The sequence below is a fragment of the Thunnus thynnus genome, chromosome 6 (genome assembly GCF_963924715.1).
Source record: "Thunnus thynnus chromosome 6, fThuThy2.1, whole genome shotgun sequence".
NCBI classification, from domain to species: domain Eukaryota; kingdom Metazoa; phylum Chordata; class Actinopteri; order Scombriformes; family Scombridae; genus Thunnus; species Thunnus thynnus.
Window position 1 is genome coordinate 10,637,401 of NC_089522.1, and position 17,100 is coordinate 10,654,500.

Genomic DNA, 17,100 nt, shown 5'->3' on the forward strand with positions numbered 1-17,100 from the left:
TCTTCTGTCCCTGTCGTCCATCTGTCCTCTTCCATTCTTCACTCCTTTGATCTGCTGCTTCTTACCTCTCCCTCTGTCCAGATGACATGACAAAGCATGTGTCGTCATCGGCGGCATCAACGGTATCACAGCAAGAGGTGAAGTCAGCCAGACAGGAAGTGATCTGCCTGGACTCCAGCAGTACTGGCATCAGCGAGGACGACAGCAAGACCGACTTACACACCTCCGCTACTATAGAGCACACACACAAAACAGGTGAGCAACGCTAACGCTTGAAATCGTTTTCAAAGATGTTAAAACAAGTACAAAACAGCAATCAGAGTGAAAGATGTTGGCCCTGTTTTCTGTATAGCGTCATTACCTTGAAATGAATGTGCTTAGGGTTAGAGTTACAATAGATAGGTTACAGTATTTTACATTGATGTTTAATATTTTAAGTGAATCTTTGATCACATTACTGTCAGCAAGTGCCGTATTTTTTCACCACCGTTTATAAGAATTCTTCAAAAGTGAAAACAACTAAATCCTATCCTGTGTGACTTCATGACAATTTGGAAGACAGGTGTTAAAATGTTATCATTCAGCCATCAGGCAGAGGAGGCCGTGGCTCAGGTTTAGTGTAATTACAAAAGAAATATTAAAAAATAGCAAAACAAATAGAAAACAAAACTTTACAGATTAGAAAAAGAGACCAAAAAAACTCACCCTCTTGGAGATATATGATATCCAATGAAGTCCAGCCCCTTTTTTCATATTAACAGGCAGAATTTATACCAGTGAATAATGACAGAGACGTTCAGTAGCCTCAATGGTGCACCACACGTCGCAGGTTATGACGTAATCTGGGCCAGTGATTGTGTAAGTGGGCTAGTGGGTCAGATTCCTGTGGAAGGTCATGACAGCAGCTACAGACACGGAGCTGTGAGGTTTATTTATTACCCATCATGCAGTTGTATATTCTGAGCTGTTCGCATAGCTGGGCAAAGCCATAAATAAACCACATGCTAATTCTTAAAATGCCTAAAGAGCACAGTGTGAGGTTCAGTACAATGTGTGAGGAGTTTTGTTACAGATGTTTGGAAAAAGTTACACCTACTTCTAGCCAAAGGTTTAGTAATTAAAGGATAAGTTCGCTGAAACATTGTTTCCCATCATTTATCATTGTGCCTCAGACAGTTTTGTTGGTAGCTTCAGTTTTCTTAGTTCTTTGGCAGCTTAAACGGTCCAATAGGGAAATGTTAAGAGCTTCAAAAACCATAAGTAACAGTTAAAAAGAAACAGAAACTATATATATATTCCACTAATAAAAATTGCATCACAAACTATGTTTTTTTTTTATCAGGTTTGACTGACTTCTGACCAAGCCAGAAAGAGGAAGTTGTGCAAAACACAACTTGATTGTTTCCTCAAAAACACAAAGTTCCCAGCATAATTACATAAATATTTATATGTTGTACTGATAAGAAGAAGCTTGCTTCATCGATCTGTTTCTACTTTTCGTTCATAGGTTTCTGTTACAGAATTATCATGGATAGAGCTGCAATGATGACGCATGATATTTGACAAATGAGAGGTGTTGCTGTATCTTCGGTATTTTGCTCTTAATCTGTTTAGTTAACAGTAAAAAAGTTGAAAATTTAGGAAGGGGGATCTGCACAGCGAGGGGGAAAAGAATGGCAATTAAACCTTTCAAACATCACTTGATGTGAGAAGAATCTCCTTGATAATTTTGAATTGAACACTTATGGAGTGAAGAGTGTGTTTTGAAAGCATTTTGGTTTTGTAAGTGTTATTGATTGTCCCTTTGGACTGTGTTTAAAGCTGCTGCTGCCAAGTTTCTCAGAACTGAAGCTATCATTGAGGTTTTACAATGCATAATTATGAAATGATGAAACACTGTTTTATTAAAGTCTGAGTTTAGAAACAGTGAAGCTCCAGTGTGCAACTCCTGACCTTAAATCCCAACTGACACCAAAATAAATCTTGATATTTGCATTTTTTTTATCCTGATGAACATTTATTGCAGCTGCACACATTCAGACCTTTCAGCTGCCCAGTTCAACCACAGGCCGTAAAGCTAATCCACTGGCGCCATTTGAGGTCCAACACTTTGCCCACCTGGCAGTCACTGAGGAAATGATCCATCAAAGGCAAATATCGCTTCAACAGTTTCAGTAATTTGCCAGTTTTCTAGTGAAAACCTCACATCTCTAAAACATCAGTCTCTCTGAGTTTAAGTAAAGCAGTCTTGATAGCCTCATGACAGCCATGGGTTTATTAAATTACACACGCTGTTGCAAATTGCTTTCTGAGCCCAGGGGTCTGGAAAGTCGGCGCATTAAACGGCCGCATCAGCTTGAATTTGCAGGGTAAAAAAAAAAAACTGTATTGAAAAACAACTCCAATTTGAATTATGTTTTTACTCAGAAACACAGCAGAGAATATTTCATACAAGGTTAATAGTTGAGTGTTAAAAAAAACTGCTTCTCTTTAATGACTTTACACGTATTTCAGCCTCCCTGTTGTCTCTAAAGACAATATAAAGGAAGTTGTTTCACACGGAAACTTTGCAAACACTTGATGTTCAAGTAGCAGCAGATTTCTTTCAAGTTTATAAAACAGAAATTCTTTCAAGGGTGAACAGACTCTTCAGTCTTATTGGAAAAATTTAAACCCAATTACAGTAACTCTCCCTGCACAAATTTAAACAACCGAGGTCAAAAATCTCCTCAGTTCCCGTTAAGTGCGTGCGTGTGTGTGTTTGTGTGTTGGGCTGTTTTTAAAAGTGGAGGGAGTTTTAGTAGATTAGCTTCCATGTGCATCAGAATATTTAAAACCTCCACAGGGTACATCATGTACCGTTCTCTTATTGCCCGAGCGCACAGACACACACAAACGCAGAGACACACACACACACACACACTCACGCACAAAGCAACTGAAACAGTCAAGGATAAACACAGACTTCAACACACACTCAGTTAGGGATAAACACACGTCTGCACCGAAAGAAGAGACGGAGGACAACACATACACATGCGACACAAATGAGAAGAGAGAGAGAGAGAGAGAGAGACGGGATGAGTGACTAAACAAAGACAGATAATATGTAGATTTAGGAGATGAGAAAGACAAAAAGCGAAGGAGAGAAGAAAGCTAATGAAGGGAGGAGCGGATGAAAGGAGAGAGTGTCTGTGGGCCGGATCAGAGCGGGTCTGTGGAGCAATAAAGCTGGCTAATCCTGGTTATGAGCCAGAACACACACGTATAATCACACACACACACACACACACACACGCTGGAACACACACACACACACACACACACACACACACTCACACCACAGTGGCACAGTGACATTTCTAGTTGGGGTTGCATAACCAGTCTCCCCCTCCGCTCTAATCCTACTTGTATAACCCAGCCATTCACTGCAGTTATATAAGCGCACTCTCTCTCTCTCTCTCTCTCTCTCTCTCTCTCTCTCTCTCTCTCTCTCTCTCTCCTCTCTCTCTCTTCTCTCTCTCTCTCTTCTCTCGTCTCTCTCTTCTCTCTCTTCTTCTTCTCTCTTTCTCTCTTCTCTCTCTCTCTCTCTCTCTCTCTCTCTCTCCTCTCTCTCTCTCTCTCTCTCTCTCTCTCTCTCTCTCTCTCTCTCTCTCTCTCACACACACACTAACATACTGACACACACACACACATCTCTCCTCGTTGTGCCCTCGCAGGCTGCCAGCTTGTGTAACTTTCACCACTTGATACCGTTGACGTCCTTTTTTATCAGATATGGATTTTGCTCACCACATAGACACACACACACACACACACACACACACACACACACAATCTGTGACGTCCATGTTTCATGTAAGCTGCACTCATGACGGAGCCACCTTGTCACTTGAGATGAGGGTCAAGGCCAAATAATAATACAGTAATAACTGACAAAAGAAAAGCTGCAGCACAGGTTTCCTGCTTTTCTGCACTTTCAACTTTGAAATAAAGGCGACGTTGCCAAAAAACTAATCTTAAAAAAAATGTTCAAAGTGCGTGCATATCTCTAATACTTCCCCTTTACCCTCCTGTTCCTCATCTCCTCCTCCTTCGCCCTCTCTGTGCAGACGTGATCGACCTGAGCTCGGGCGAGGACGACGCCGTCGCTCACGTCAGCAGCGAGTCCACCAATGAGGAAGAAGAGAGCGAGCCGAGCGGGGCGCACGCCAACGACGCCCTCAACCGACCGGATGCCCAGGGCAGGGTGCTGGTCAACTTGAACCATCCAGATACAGAGAAGGACATTTTCCTGTCGCCACAGCTGGCGCGAGTAGTCAAACCTCACCAGGTATTATTACTGCTGCACTCAAAGCAAACGTCAGGTCCTTTCGTCTAGTCGTCGTGCACCATTTTCAGATTTGTATATATAAAGGAAATTGAGATTGTTATATCTCAAGTTTCTTAATATCAGCAAAATCCCAAATGCTGTGTCCAAATGTGCCTTTAATTTGGGTTTCTACTGTGTCATACTGTGAGAAATCAGTCAGGGACAGCTCGCCGAGTGTGATCTTTTTATTCAGTTTTAATGAGATATCAACTCTGCCTTTCTCGCTGTCTCTCCCTCTCTCCTACGTTCTCATTTAATTTTTCCTTACGTCACCATCTTCTCCTCCTCAGATCGGCGGAATCCGCTTCCTGTACGACAACCTGGTGGAGTCAGTGGAGCGTTTCGGCAGCAGCAGCGGATTCGGCTGTATCCTCGCTCACAGCATGGGCCTGGGTAAAACACTGCAGGTCATCTCCTTCATCGACGTCCTGTTCAAACACACCCAGGCGCACACCGTGCTCGCCATCGTACCTGTAAGCACCTGCGGATTCAATGTTGGAATACAAAGATTATAAAAAGTGTGAAGGATTGGATGGAAGTGAATTAATCGTGTAATCGGGTGAATGAACAGATGAGTGATTTGGACACACGTTGTGATTTATGTGGAAAAGAAGAAATGAATGAAACGACTGATTGAATCAATGGCTGAATTAAAGAACAAGTGCTCTGACGGAAACACACAATATTCCATGAATGTGAATATGAACATGTGAATAAAAGAATTAAGGAAAGAAGTGTTGAAATGGGCTCCATTCACAATTGATTATCATTGATCATAGATTTATTTATCAATTATTTTTGGATGAAGGATATGGAAATATCACAAACTACCTCAGCACACAATTAGCGTCACTTATTTAGTCTTATTAGTGGTGAAAAATCCCAAGTATTCAATTCAAAATGATACAAAACTAAGAAAATCATGTATTTTTTAAGCATTTATGAAGCTGTTATGAACATGTTTGGTATTTTTACTTAAATGTCAAAATTGAGTGATGAAGTTATGACTGCAAATATTTCCTGTAAATGAAATGCTTAGTTGATCATTTCAGAATAAGATTAGACGAGAACAGCATCAACATGGAGACTAGAAGGCAACGAGGACTGTAGATTAAATCAGATTATTTATCTGTTTATTTCATCCCAGGTCAACACGCTGCAGAACTGGCTGGCTGAGTTCAACATGTGGGTCCCGCCCACAGAGTCGTTACCCCCGGATGCCGACCCCGGACTGGTGAAGCCTCGCAACTTTAAGGTTCACATCCTCAACGACGAACACAAGTGAGTAACAGGAAAAAGAGCGCTTTTAGCTCTTCCTGTGTGAAGTCTTTCACACAAACACCTGCTTTGAACACAGTCACTTAAAGAGAAACATATATTATGATATCTTCCTTCAGAGTAGATAAAGAGCAACGTTATCAATCCAATAGTAAACACAAACAACCTGATTTTAAAGCTATCTCATCAGGGGAAGGAGGAAATGTTCTTTGCACTTTATCCCCATCTGGCTCATCCTCTCTTCCTTCTCTCCATCATCCTCTTTATCGACAGCTGCTTTTGTTGGAAAGATTTTCCGATTCCTGTGTGTGCGTGAGTGGGATTAGGGAGGGAGAGAGGGAGGAAGGAAGGAAGGAATGATAAAAGATGAGCGGGCATTTCCATGAAACAGCCATGTCTGAAAGTGACACAGTAACCTCATTCTGTCTCGCGCTGGCATCTCTGCTCAAAATTAACTTTACCAAGCATTTGTTTCTATTGTTCAGACACTACTCACAAATGATTGTTAATCATTTTGTAAAGAATTGATGTATTACCGTTTTAATTATTGACTACAATGCAGTAAATTATCTCTTTTAATTCTTGTGCACTTGAAGGTGCCACAAATTGAATTATAGCATTTATAAATCATTAACACATTTACTTGGAGAATGACAGGAAATCAGTTTTGTGGAACATGAGCAGTAACTCAATTTATCCTTTCTTATGTTACCCAGGAACACAGCGACCAGGGCCAAGGTGGTGGAGGACTGGGCTCAGGAAGGAGGGGTGCTGCTCATGGGCTACGAGATGTACCGCCTCCTGTCGCTGAAGAAGAGCTTCGTGGCCGGGAGGAAGAAGAAGAGCAAGAAAACAGCGGGACCTGTCGTCATCGACCTGGACGAAGAGGACAGACAACAGGAACTGCTCAAAGGTGAGAGAGATGAGGAGGAGGAGAAGAGAAAGGGAAGGAAGGAGGGAACAGGGAGGATACGGAGAGAGGAACAAAGGATAAAGAGGAGGACGTAGAAAAGAGAGAAACAGATACAAATCTAGAAAATGTTTAAAAAAAATTAGGAGCACCATTGTAAAATATCATTAGAAATATGTCAAATGTAAAATATCATATCATCAACTGTCCTCTTCCTCCAGGTATCGAGCGAGCATTGGCCCGGCCTGGTCCAGATGTAGTGATCTGCGACGAGGGCCATCGCATCAAGAACTGCCACGCCAGCACATCTCAGGCTCTGAAGAACATCCGGACCCGACGCCGCGTGGTCCTGACCGGCTATCCGCTCCAGAACAACCTGATTGAGTACTGGTGCATGGTCGACTTTGTCCGACCTGACTTCCTAGGTACGGGGCAAGATATTTGTCTTACAGTATTTGTTTATTGTCAGGGATGCTTTTTCAAAATGACACAGTGAGATTAGCATTAACATGTTGGTTGTTGTAAAGATCAAACACCTAATTCTTTTTCTGACAACTGTTTTTACATCATTCCAGGTACGCGGCAGGAGTTCAGTAACATGTTTGAGCGTCCCATTCTGAACGGGCAGTGTGTGGACAGCACTCCTCAGGACATCCAGCTGATGAGGTACCGGAGCCATGTCCTGCACAGCCTGCTGGAGGGCTTCGTACAGAGGTGAGACAGCTGCTGTTAGAAACACACCATCACTGCCCAGAAAACAAAACCTGACCTCTATTTAATATTTGGCTCTGTCAGATCTGACAGTAGATCACAGCAGCTGAAAAATTGTAGTACTAGTCCATTTTATTTTATTTCTTTTTTGAGTAAAGTTGAATTTTTTTTTTTTTTAGTAACATCTGACAAATATTTACTGTTACTTGTCTTTAATCCAGACGAGGCCACGATGTCCTGAAGGACCAGCTGCCCTCTAAGGAGGAGCATGTGATCCTGGTGCGTCTGTCCCCCCTGCAGAGGGCGCTCTACACAGAGTTCATGAACCGCTTCAGAGAGGCGGGAAACACCGGCTGGCTCAGCCTCAACCCGCTGAAGGCTTTCTGCGTCTGCTGCAAGGTGAGAAGGAGGGCATGTGTGTACAATTAATCAGTTATTTTACCTACAATTAGAGGATAAACGTTAAAATTACTGCCATAAATGTCCTCTGGTTTCTGTAGGAGTTTCTGCTGTCTTTGTAGCACCCAAGTTACTATCTAAGTCAGCATGTTTCAACACGAATGTCACCACAGTAAATTCCTGTATATTATAGTTGGCAAAGCCAGTGATTCTCACCTTGAGACAAGTGTTTTCACACCTTGATCTCCTGTTTATTCTTCAGATTTGGAACCATCCAGACGTGCTGTATGAGGCCTTACAGAAGGAAAACCTGGCCAGCGACCAGGACTTAGACCTTGATGACATCACTTCCACAGGACCCGCCCGATGTCCGACCGCACCCAATCAAAAGTCCAAGCCCCTGGAAAATCCAAACCCCATTGGTGGTCTGAGCCTCAACCAGTTGCAGGAGAAAGCCAATCAGGTCATCACTTACGAATGGGTACGTTGAAAGAAACGAGTTTTGGAGCACATGTAATACTCAAGTATTTTTGTTTTTGCTCCCTGTAACACCAAACCTCTTGACCTAGACCACAAAGTCAGAACATTGTGTTCTCCCTTATTGAGATGAGATGAAGAGGAATCCAAACAGATTAACTTTACATTAATCCATAATGGCCCAGTTCAAAGACGGCTAGAATGATCAATTTACACTACATGATTTACTTATTACAAGTAAAGTCTTTGCAACTTATTAAACTTTCTGCTAGAAAGCACTGGAACTTTTCAGTGATATAACTCCAAAAATATTGTTGCCTCTGGGCATGCTCAGTACTATGTGGTGGGCTTGCTTAAGACATCGTGAGATAATAAGCTCACGTGTTTTTTAGTTGAACAGAAGTTGAACGTCACTGTACCTTCACTTCATCATCTAATGAGTCTCATCATTCTGTCTCTGCTACATCACCAGGCGAAGGACATCATGTATGACTACAAGCCCGGCGTCCTGGAGAACTCGGCTAAGATGGTGCTGCTGTTCCACCTGATAGAGGAGAGCGTCAGGAAGGGAGACAAACTCCTGGTCTTCAGGTAAAAGACCAGACAACATGGATGCACATATCTGGATAATACAACATTTTGAGATTTCTGTTATTTTCTTTATTGAAGTTATTTTCATACTTCCTGTATGATATTGAACAAATCAAAAACTGACTGAAAAGAAAAAGATTTGTGGGAAGAAGTTGGAATATAAAGTGATTACTGAAGCGTTTCACCTAAAATTGCCCCCATCACAGCTTTTCTCAGCTTTTATCCTTTGTTTTGGTTTAATTCAACTTTGGATTACATTCACATTCTTAAGCTTTCCGGCATGTGATCCAATCTCTAAATTTACCTCCGTCTGCCTCCTGCAGCCAGAGTTTGTCCACGCTGACTGTGATCGAGGATTTCCTGGCTAAGAGACCTGTGCCTCCCTCGCCCAACACATCCAGCAGAGACAGACCCAACCAGAACTGGGTCCGCAACCTCAACTACTACAGTAAGTGGTCGTATATTATGATGTTTTCAGTCATTTGTACCATGAACTCACTGTTGTCATGGCAAGGAGATTCACTTCAAGAGGAGTAGACAGGTTAAAGTTATTTTAAGCACATAACCGGGTGACACATATGGTGCAAAAAGCTGGAAGAAAGGAAGATGGTTTGAAAAGCTTTTCAGTTCGAGAGGAACATAGCTTTTAGCACACTTAAATTACATACTCATAAATCTGTAAATTTTCTTTTTGACTACAGTGATTTAGTTTTGCAGTGGTGTTACTCCCCTCATTGACTTAGAATAAGTGCTGCCATCTGGTGGTGCTCATAACAACAGTCACCCATTATTTCTTGAGTATAAGTGACTAAAAGACAAGTTGCTTTATCAAGACAGTAAGTTAATTTAGTTTCATTTAAGTTTTTATATCCATGTTTATTTTATCTTGTACATTTTTAGGCATTTTAAGCCTTTGTTATAGTGACAGCAGAAAGACTAGACAGGAAACAAGGGGGGAGAGAGACGGGGGATGACAAGTTGGGCAGTATTACATAACACTGTCCTTGATTCTGTACTAAAAAAAGAGCAAGTAAATAAATAAAGAAGAATTACAATGAGGAAAGGAAGATGGAAAAACACAGAATAAGAACTTTTAATTGTATATTAACTGAATATCTCAAAGCATCAAAGCATGCTAAGCTACTGAACCACCCTGTTTTAACTCTGCATTGGTGATGTTTTGAAGGACTGGATGGAAGCACAACAGCCTCAGAGAGAGAGAGACTCATAAACCAGTTCAATGATCCCACCAACACCTCAGCATGGGTCTTCTTGCTGTCAACCAGGTAACACACACACATGCAGTAATATAAATGGCAGAAAATGGATGTGAATTATTAACATCAGGATGTAATATAACAATAACAAACATAATCCAATTGTGCACCTCAGGGCTGGATGTCTGGGTGTGAACCTGATCGGGGCGAACCGCGTGGTGGTGTTTGATGCCTCCTGGAACCCGTGCCACGACGCCCAGGCCGTGTGCCGGGTCTACCGCTACGGCCAGAAGAAGCTGTGTCACATCTACCGACTGGTGTGCGACTTCACGCTGGAGAAGAAGATCTATGACCGCCAGATCTCCAAACAGGGCATGTCAGGTGAGTTGAAAATACATTGACTTGTTATGTTTGGATATCACCTTTAGGAGAGAGTTCTAATGTGCAGGTGTTTTTTATTTCCTGTCTTTCAGACGAAAGATGTGGAAGAAGAACCAATATAGACACTAAAGAAGGAATGAAGTGAGAAAAAAGAAGGAAGAGAAATTGAACCACATATAAAACAGAAAAATATGAAAAAGACTATAAAATGTATTAAACACACCACACTCAAACTGTGTAAATGTCTTTCTAAATATACAAATATTGTATGTTCTGACATTTCTCTTATGAATCTTTGCTATTACATATATACATACAGTACAGTATAATATCACTACCTCTAGCTGATATCTTTGTCAAACACAGACTTTCTGAAAACCCCAATCAAGGCTGTTCTCCAACAGACAGACCCCCCAAAACTCAATAATCGGCTTTGTGTTGAAACCCAAGCTCTTCTGCCAAGAGGCTCTTGTCTGACAGAGTAAACTGTCTCAAGTGTTTGCTGTAAGCTTTGACTGGCGAGACAGACACATTGAGGTCGCTGTTGCATTGGAGAGCTTGAAATCAGCCTTTTAACCTATTTTTTTTTAACAATTTGCTCTTCTTTTCCCTCCATTTCTCTCTGCTCCTCTCAACCCTTCGTCTTTTCTTTCTTCCTTTCTCCCTCTGTCCATCAGACCGGGTGGTGGATGACCTGAACCCTGTGCTGACCTTCACCAGGAGGGAGGTGGATTCTCTTCTTCATTTTGTGGAGGAGGAGCCAGACCCCTCCCAAGTCCAGCTGCAGCCTCACGACAGCTTGGAGAGCATCCTCAGGAAGGCGCTGTACCTCTATCCTCGCCTGATTACTAAGGTATTTGAACAGTGGAGGCCTGTGCCCTCTATAGGTGTTTAAAAGTAGGACATGTGGGGATGTTTTTGGCCGCTTCACTGTCCCCTAGTGTGCAATTTTTGCATCGCTCATCTTGATTGACAGTTCTCTTCTAATTTAATAAGTCACTTGCCGTCATGGTGGCTTTTTGAATGAACATGTAAAAGTGTCAGAATTCATTTTCTGAATAAATTTGAGGAAAGAACTAGGCCATTCAGTTGCTATTATGTTTTGTTTCACATTCATTCAACAGTTTTTATCAGCTCATAAGTTTCAGTTTCATTGAGTCACCTAATTAAATCTGCTGGATTCTCGGTGGAGAGTTTCCAAGTTAAACTTCGACAGTAAAAACTAGGCTCACGAGATTGTTATCTGGCTGTTTGAGGCAAAGAATCTCCCTCTTGGGTTTAATGTATGTTGTTGCTGCAAATTTACTGGCAAGAGCAAAACACTCACCGCCTCTCTGTCCCGCCTCCTTTCAGCAACCGTTCCCCCATGAATCCCTGCTGATGGACCGCAGGGAGCTGAAGCTGAGCAACGTTGAGAAGAAAGCAGCGAGGAAGGGTTATGAAGAGGAGAAAAGGGCGTCTGTGCCGTACACCCGCCCTTCCTACGCTCACTACTACCCCGCCAGTGACCAGAGCCTCACCAACATCCCAGCCTTCAGCCAGAGAAACTGGTCAGTGACTCAACTTGGTCACAGCTGCAATGGCTGCTAAGTCTATTTTAGTTCATATATCATTTTGCCTTTCAAAGGACTCTTGAGTTATGGGTACAAATAGACGTAAAGGCCTTACAACGAACTGATTAGGAAGTGTATCTAGTAGTAAAACCTGGTTTAAAAAATGAACTTAAGACATGGTCTAATAGAGAAATAACCTTTCTACTCAGGCGACCACCTCCTCGCACTGAGGAGAAGCTTGTGGCCAGTGTCCGGCCAGTCCAGTCTACTCCAGTTCCCATGATGCCCCGCCAGGCATCTGCAGGCTCTGCCCCAGGCAATGATTCATCAGGATCCAGCATCGGAGGCTTTCCTGTCAACTGCTTGCAGAAGGCCGGGGTGTTTGTACAGAAGATCGTCACCACTACTGGTAGGCAAACTTCCAATACTTTAACCTGTTTGTTTATTCTTATTTCCTCCTCACATTTCTTAAATATTTCCACCAAAATCTTCCTCTTTCCTTGACATTAGATGAAGAGTAATTGATGTTTCTTACTACTCTTGGTAAAATTGTGTTTCTTGGTCTCTTTTAGACATAGTGATCCCAGGCACCAACAGCTCAACAGATGTCCAGGCCAGGATCACCGCCGGGGAGAGTATCCATGTCATCAGGGGCACCAAAGGTAACCAGTCACTGCACGCTATTACAAAACCCCTTTATTATACTCTAGAAAACATTTGTGGGTGACCACAATAATCAATCGTTAAAACATTTGGTTGCTCTGGCTTCTCAAATGTGAGATTTGGCTTTTTTCTGACAATATAAATATATTTGGGTTTTGGGGCTGTTGTTTAGACAAAACTATCAGTCTCATTTAGCTTTTTGTGTGGACTTATCATTTATTTCACCTTTCTCTGTTTTAGGGACTTACATCAGGACATCTGATGGACGGATTTATGCCATCAGAGCAGCTAACAAGATCAAGACAACAGAGGAGAGTACTACAGCACCACCCAAAGGTAGGATGATGCATTTACCAAAACTGAACTCCAATTTAAACACATGAGCCTCGGTTAGACAAGCAGAAATGTAAAAGTATACGACTACTACTGCTACACAGAAAATATTATTGCCATTATGCTGTTGTTTAAGTAAATCCAACCCATTTAAAGGGTTTAATTCTTTTCCAAAAGCTAATATCAAACCATTTGTTCTTCTTCTCAAGACTCCCAGGCCCCAGCAGAGGAGGTGTCAACCAATGGCAGTAACGGTTGCCTCTCACCTGACAGGAAGCAGCAGGAACCCTCCAAGACTCTGCCCCGCCCTCTTTCACCTGACAGCCCAGAGATCATCAGCGAGTTGCAGCGCTACACAGGTGGCACAGGAGCCAGCGCCACCGCAGGCCCCGGAGATCAACCAATGAGGGAGGCCGAGAGCAACGTGAACAACCTGCCATCTGCTAAACTGGTTCAGACCAATGGCAGCAATGGGAATATGAGTCAGCACGATGCCTCTGTGACTAATGTCATCCAGCCCAACATGGATGCCACTGCTGCCCAAGATCTTAGAACAGGCTCCAAGCGTCAAGCCTCTACCCCGTCCCTGGATGAGCGGCCCAGCAAGCAGCCCTCTGCTGGCAAACACTCCTCAGCCTCTCTGGGCTCACAAGGCTTCCCCTTCACCGGGGGCTACGGCCTCCCTCCTCTGGGCCTCAACCCCGCCATGTTGGCTGGGTCACTGGGTCACCCACTCTTCATGGGTGCAGGCTCGCCTTATTTCCATACTCAACTGGGGGACCCTGGCTTCATGTACCCCGATCTGTTCGGCCTGGGCGGAGCCGGCGCAGTCCCCCCCTCATCTTCCTCCTCCACATCAACGTCATCAACCGCTACTGCCGTCTCATCTTCCTCATCACTGTCATCCTCTACATCAAATAAAGCTGCCAGTTCAGTTCCAGGTGCCCTGCCACCGTTCATGCTGAGCCCCAGCATGGCGGGCATGGCGGGCATGGCTGGGATGCTTCCTCCAGGCTTCCCTCTCTCTTACAGTCAGTCTCTGGCCAGCCTCTACACAGGGTCGATGCTCCCTGGTGGGCTGCCAGGTCCAGCTGCCACTCCTGGTCCAGCTGGAGCCAGCTTTCTCTCACAGTACCCTCCAACTGCTGCCTCCAGCTCATCCTCATCTTCCCCTTCCTCCTTCTCCTCCTCAGCACGGTCTGACGGCCACCGAGCCCCAGTGCTGGTGAACGGTGGGAATGTTAGCAGAGCCAGCAGCTCTGATGACGACGATAATGATGATGTAATTGAGGTGAGGGGACAGTGACAGATGAAAGATGTGGTTGTTTGAGCAAGCTTGATTCAATTTCATAATCAACATAATAGGATGACGTCCTATTTGCCAGGATGCAGGCTTTAAAGGGCCTGTGGCTGAGGCCGTGAGGGAAATAGACAAAAATTGAAAGACAGATAAAGCGATGACAACTGAGCCCCTGCTATACTTTAAGTGTTTCCTCTGTTTGTCTCCACTGCCTTGGAGAAACAGTCTGAATGGAGATTGAACACAGACTGGACACAGAGCGACAAATCTTTATGCTGAATATCTGAGAAAGAAGATGAAACCTGAGAAAGAAGATCCAGAGGGAAGAGGAAAATGAAAATTGAAGAGGACTTTGAGCTTCCAGGTTTTTGTCCAATACTGGCATTGAAATACTAATCACTGGACTTAGTACTGCTGAGTGTGGGCCTGCAGTGACCACAGATGGCCACTAGTTGTACTGTTGACTTTAGAGATTCTAGTTCTGCAGCTTTGTTAATTGTCAAGACTCTTTTGCTTTTTTTCAGCTAATTTTAAAAAAAAATGATGGTAGGGTGGAATTGCTTATAAAAAAGGTTTGATAAGTAAGTTAGCTGGTAGTAACGTTTGTTAAACATCAGTAACTTAAATGGTATTGTTTGTCACTTGTCAAATATTGCTACTGAATATTTGTTAAAATGGTAAAAGAAAAGGAAAAAAGATCAAACAGAACCTTTAGAAAGCATTTTGATTGAACTTAATAATTCACTGCCAGGACAGGAGTATTGTATGTTTTTAGAAAAAAAAAAAAGACACAGGATCATCTTGAATTATTGAAGAAGCGGTTTAGGCTTGAGGGTGAGGTTAAAGACAATTACTGAAACCTTAAAACGCTAATGAAAGAATGTATGCTTAATCAAATGCCTTTAAACCAGGCCTTTTTGAAAAGACTCCTTCTATTTAGGCATCAGACGTGGGAAGATCTGATTTTTCCTTTTTTGTGTATTTTATATTTATGTAATCTCTTTTACTTAAAAAAGAAAATCATTGCCTAAAAACAGCCAGGTGAAAATGAGAAAAAAAACTGTGTTCTAGCGAGGTGTCCTCCTTGTAGCGGAGAAACAACAAACAGAAAATGCCTTTTTGCCTCCATCTTTCTGAATGTGAACTGTGAGAGAGGAGAGTTAAAGAGAGACAGACGGTCACCGCGGCTCTCTGAATCTCACCCACAGTCTTACTGTAGCCTAGCGAAAAACGATGCAAAACACTCACTCAAGCCTATATGTATTCGTACAACCCCAGAGGAATTAAGCTCGCAAACCCTGAGTTTTGGTTACGCTCGTGTCGTTACTGTGTTCGTATCTGTGTGTTGTGTTCTCGGGGGTTACAAAAGGACAAAAAACTTGGACAAAAAAACTAACTCGGTTTGGTAATTCGTTCTTACCGACAACCCAGATTCCACTTCTTCTCTGCTGTTTTTCCTGTCTCATCTCATTTTTGTGAATAGAGGTCATTGTGAAACCAAACCGATTGTGGAGAGATGGTGTCGCTTTGCCAAAAAAAAATGAGAAATGCACAAGCACATCAAACGACCTCCATCAAAGAGGATTGCGTCTTTAGAGACCAAATAATGTCGTCAACAATGTAGAATTGAAAAATCCACCACAGCAACACAATACGCTCTCTCTACAGCCTCCTCACAGCCACAGTCAAGAAGTACATATCCATCTCTCTGTACGACCTTTCAGATAACACTGTACACTGTACTGCACTGTAAAAGAGACACAAATCTGTATACGTCTGTAGACTGGTTGAAAGCTGTGGAAAGCTCCAGTACGTGACCAAGTTCCCTTTAGATCGACCGTAAACCATCATTCTGCTGTTCCAATTGATGCCCTCTGATCACACAATCTGATCTACTGCCTCACCCAAACTTATAAACGGGGATGGTCAGCACTGATGCGGAAAATCTTCTCCTCCAAAATGGCTGCGGCAAGAGCTTTAAAACCCACCAGCTCTTTTGTCGAAAAACGAAACCCAAGCAAAGACTAAGCATCTTCCTCTTCCATGTATCTGTTCTTCATACTGAAATTGTTAGTTTACTTATGTTTCATTTTTGTTCTTCTCTTTTTACAATGTTTGAATTTACCAAATTAATTTATTTATGACGGTGCATATTTATTCATTTGTATTTTTATTTTTGTACAATGTTTTTTTTTTTTTTTTTTTTTTGGCTTCCTTTTGTCGCTTTTCTTGTTTGTAATATTAATATGGTCACATTACTATTGTTGTTACTACAGTTGGAAAAAAATGCTTTGATTTCTTGTGTTTGGAGATTTTTTTTTTTTTTCTTTAAAGAAGTGATAATCTGCTGGTCTGACCCAGCATGTGTGCACCGTGCAGAACTTGCATGTGGACCAACCAATCAGTGCATCGCGGTGCACGTTAATAATCAGGATAGCATTTTTAAGAAGGCTTGAGTAAATATCATATCCTGTCTACGATCGCTCTGATCAGCTTTTGATCATGAGAATCCCAGAAAAAGACACCAGGGATATGTTGATATTAATGGTGATACTGAGCTCAGAGTCCTTCATCAGAATATCCTGCCGATTTGTTCACAATTGGGATACAAATCGTAAATACTTGATCTGAATAATTGAGCCATTTGTGTCCATTGAAATGAAGCTCAAATAACAAGTAATGGGTCAGAAACTGAGGCAGTCCAACCACTCGTCAGCTGAAAAGAAAGAAAACAATAATATCAAGTGCTTTGCTATCCTTTTTTTTTGTGTGTTGCCCATTTCCATATCATCAGAAATGTCCATCTGTGTGTCGTCCCTATGATGGCAAACAAGCGAGTTTGCTCAGTTTGCTCAGTGTTGAACTGTTCAATTGTCAGCTTGGCGTTTGCTGCGTCGACTGACTTCTCTTTTATT

The 17,100-nt window shown here is 42.5% G+C and overlaps 1 protein-coding gene across 4 annotated transcripts in view; it reads left to right on the forward strand.

The window, feature by feature from the left end:
• LOC137184195 (helicase ARIP4-like) overlaps positions 1–16,885 on the forward strand; it is a 77,076-nt gene extending 60,191 nt beyond the window's left edge. For all 4 annotated transcript variants that reach the window (XM_067591640.1, XM_067591642.1, XM_067591644.1 and 1 more), the window contains 19 exons: positions 82–255; positions 4,113–4,333; positions 4,663–4,845; positions 5,520–5,653; positions 6,367–6,563; positions 6,782–6,985; positions 7,136–7,274; positions 7,493–7,670; positions 7,933–8,151; positions 8,620–8,738; positions 9,062–9,186; positions 9,925–10,024; positions 10,131–10,336; positions 11,014–11,189; positions 11,690–11,886; positions 12,099–12,298; positions 12,462–12,551; positions 12,793–12,888; positions 13,095–16,885. In XM_067591640.1, the coding sequence (XP_067447741.1) occupies positions 82–255; positions 4,113–4,333; positions 4,663–4,845; positions 5,520–5,653; positions 6,367–6,563; positions 6,782–6,985; positions 7,136–7,274; positions 7,493–7,670; positions 7,933–8,151; positions 8,620–8,738; positions 9,062–9,186; positions 9,925–10,024; positions 10,131–10,336; positions 11,014–11,189; positions 11,690–11,886; positions 12,099–12,298; positions 12,462–12,551; positions 12,793–12,888; positions 13,095–14,191 (4,055 nt within the window). In that variant the 3' untranslated portion in view covers positions 14,192–16,885. The remainder of the gene's footprint in view (positions 1–81; positions 256–4,112; positions 4,334–4,662; positions 4,846–5,519; positions 5,654–6,366; positions 6,564–6,781; positions 6,986–7,135; positions 7,275–7,492; positions 7,671–7,932; positions 8,152–8,619; positions 8,739–9,061; positions 9,187–9,924; positions 10,025–10,130; positions 10,337–11,013; positions 11,190–11,689; positions 11,887–12,098; positions 12,299–12,461; positions 12,552–12,792; positions 12,889–13,094) is intronic.
• The last annotated feature ends 215 nt before the right edge of the window (positions 16,886–17,100 follow it).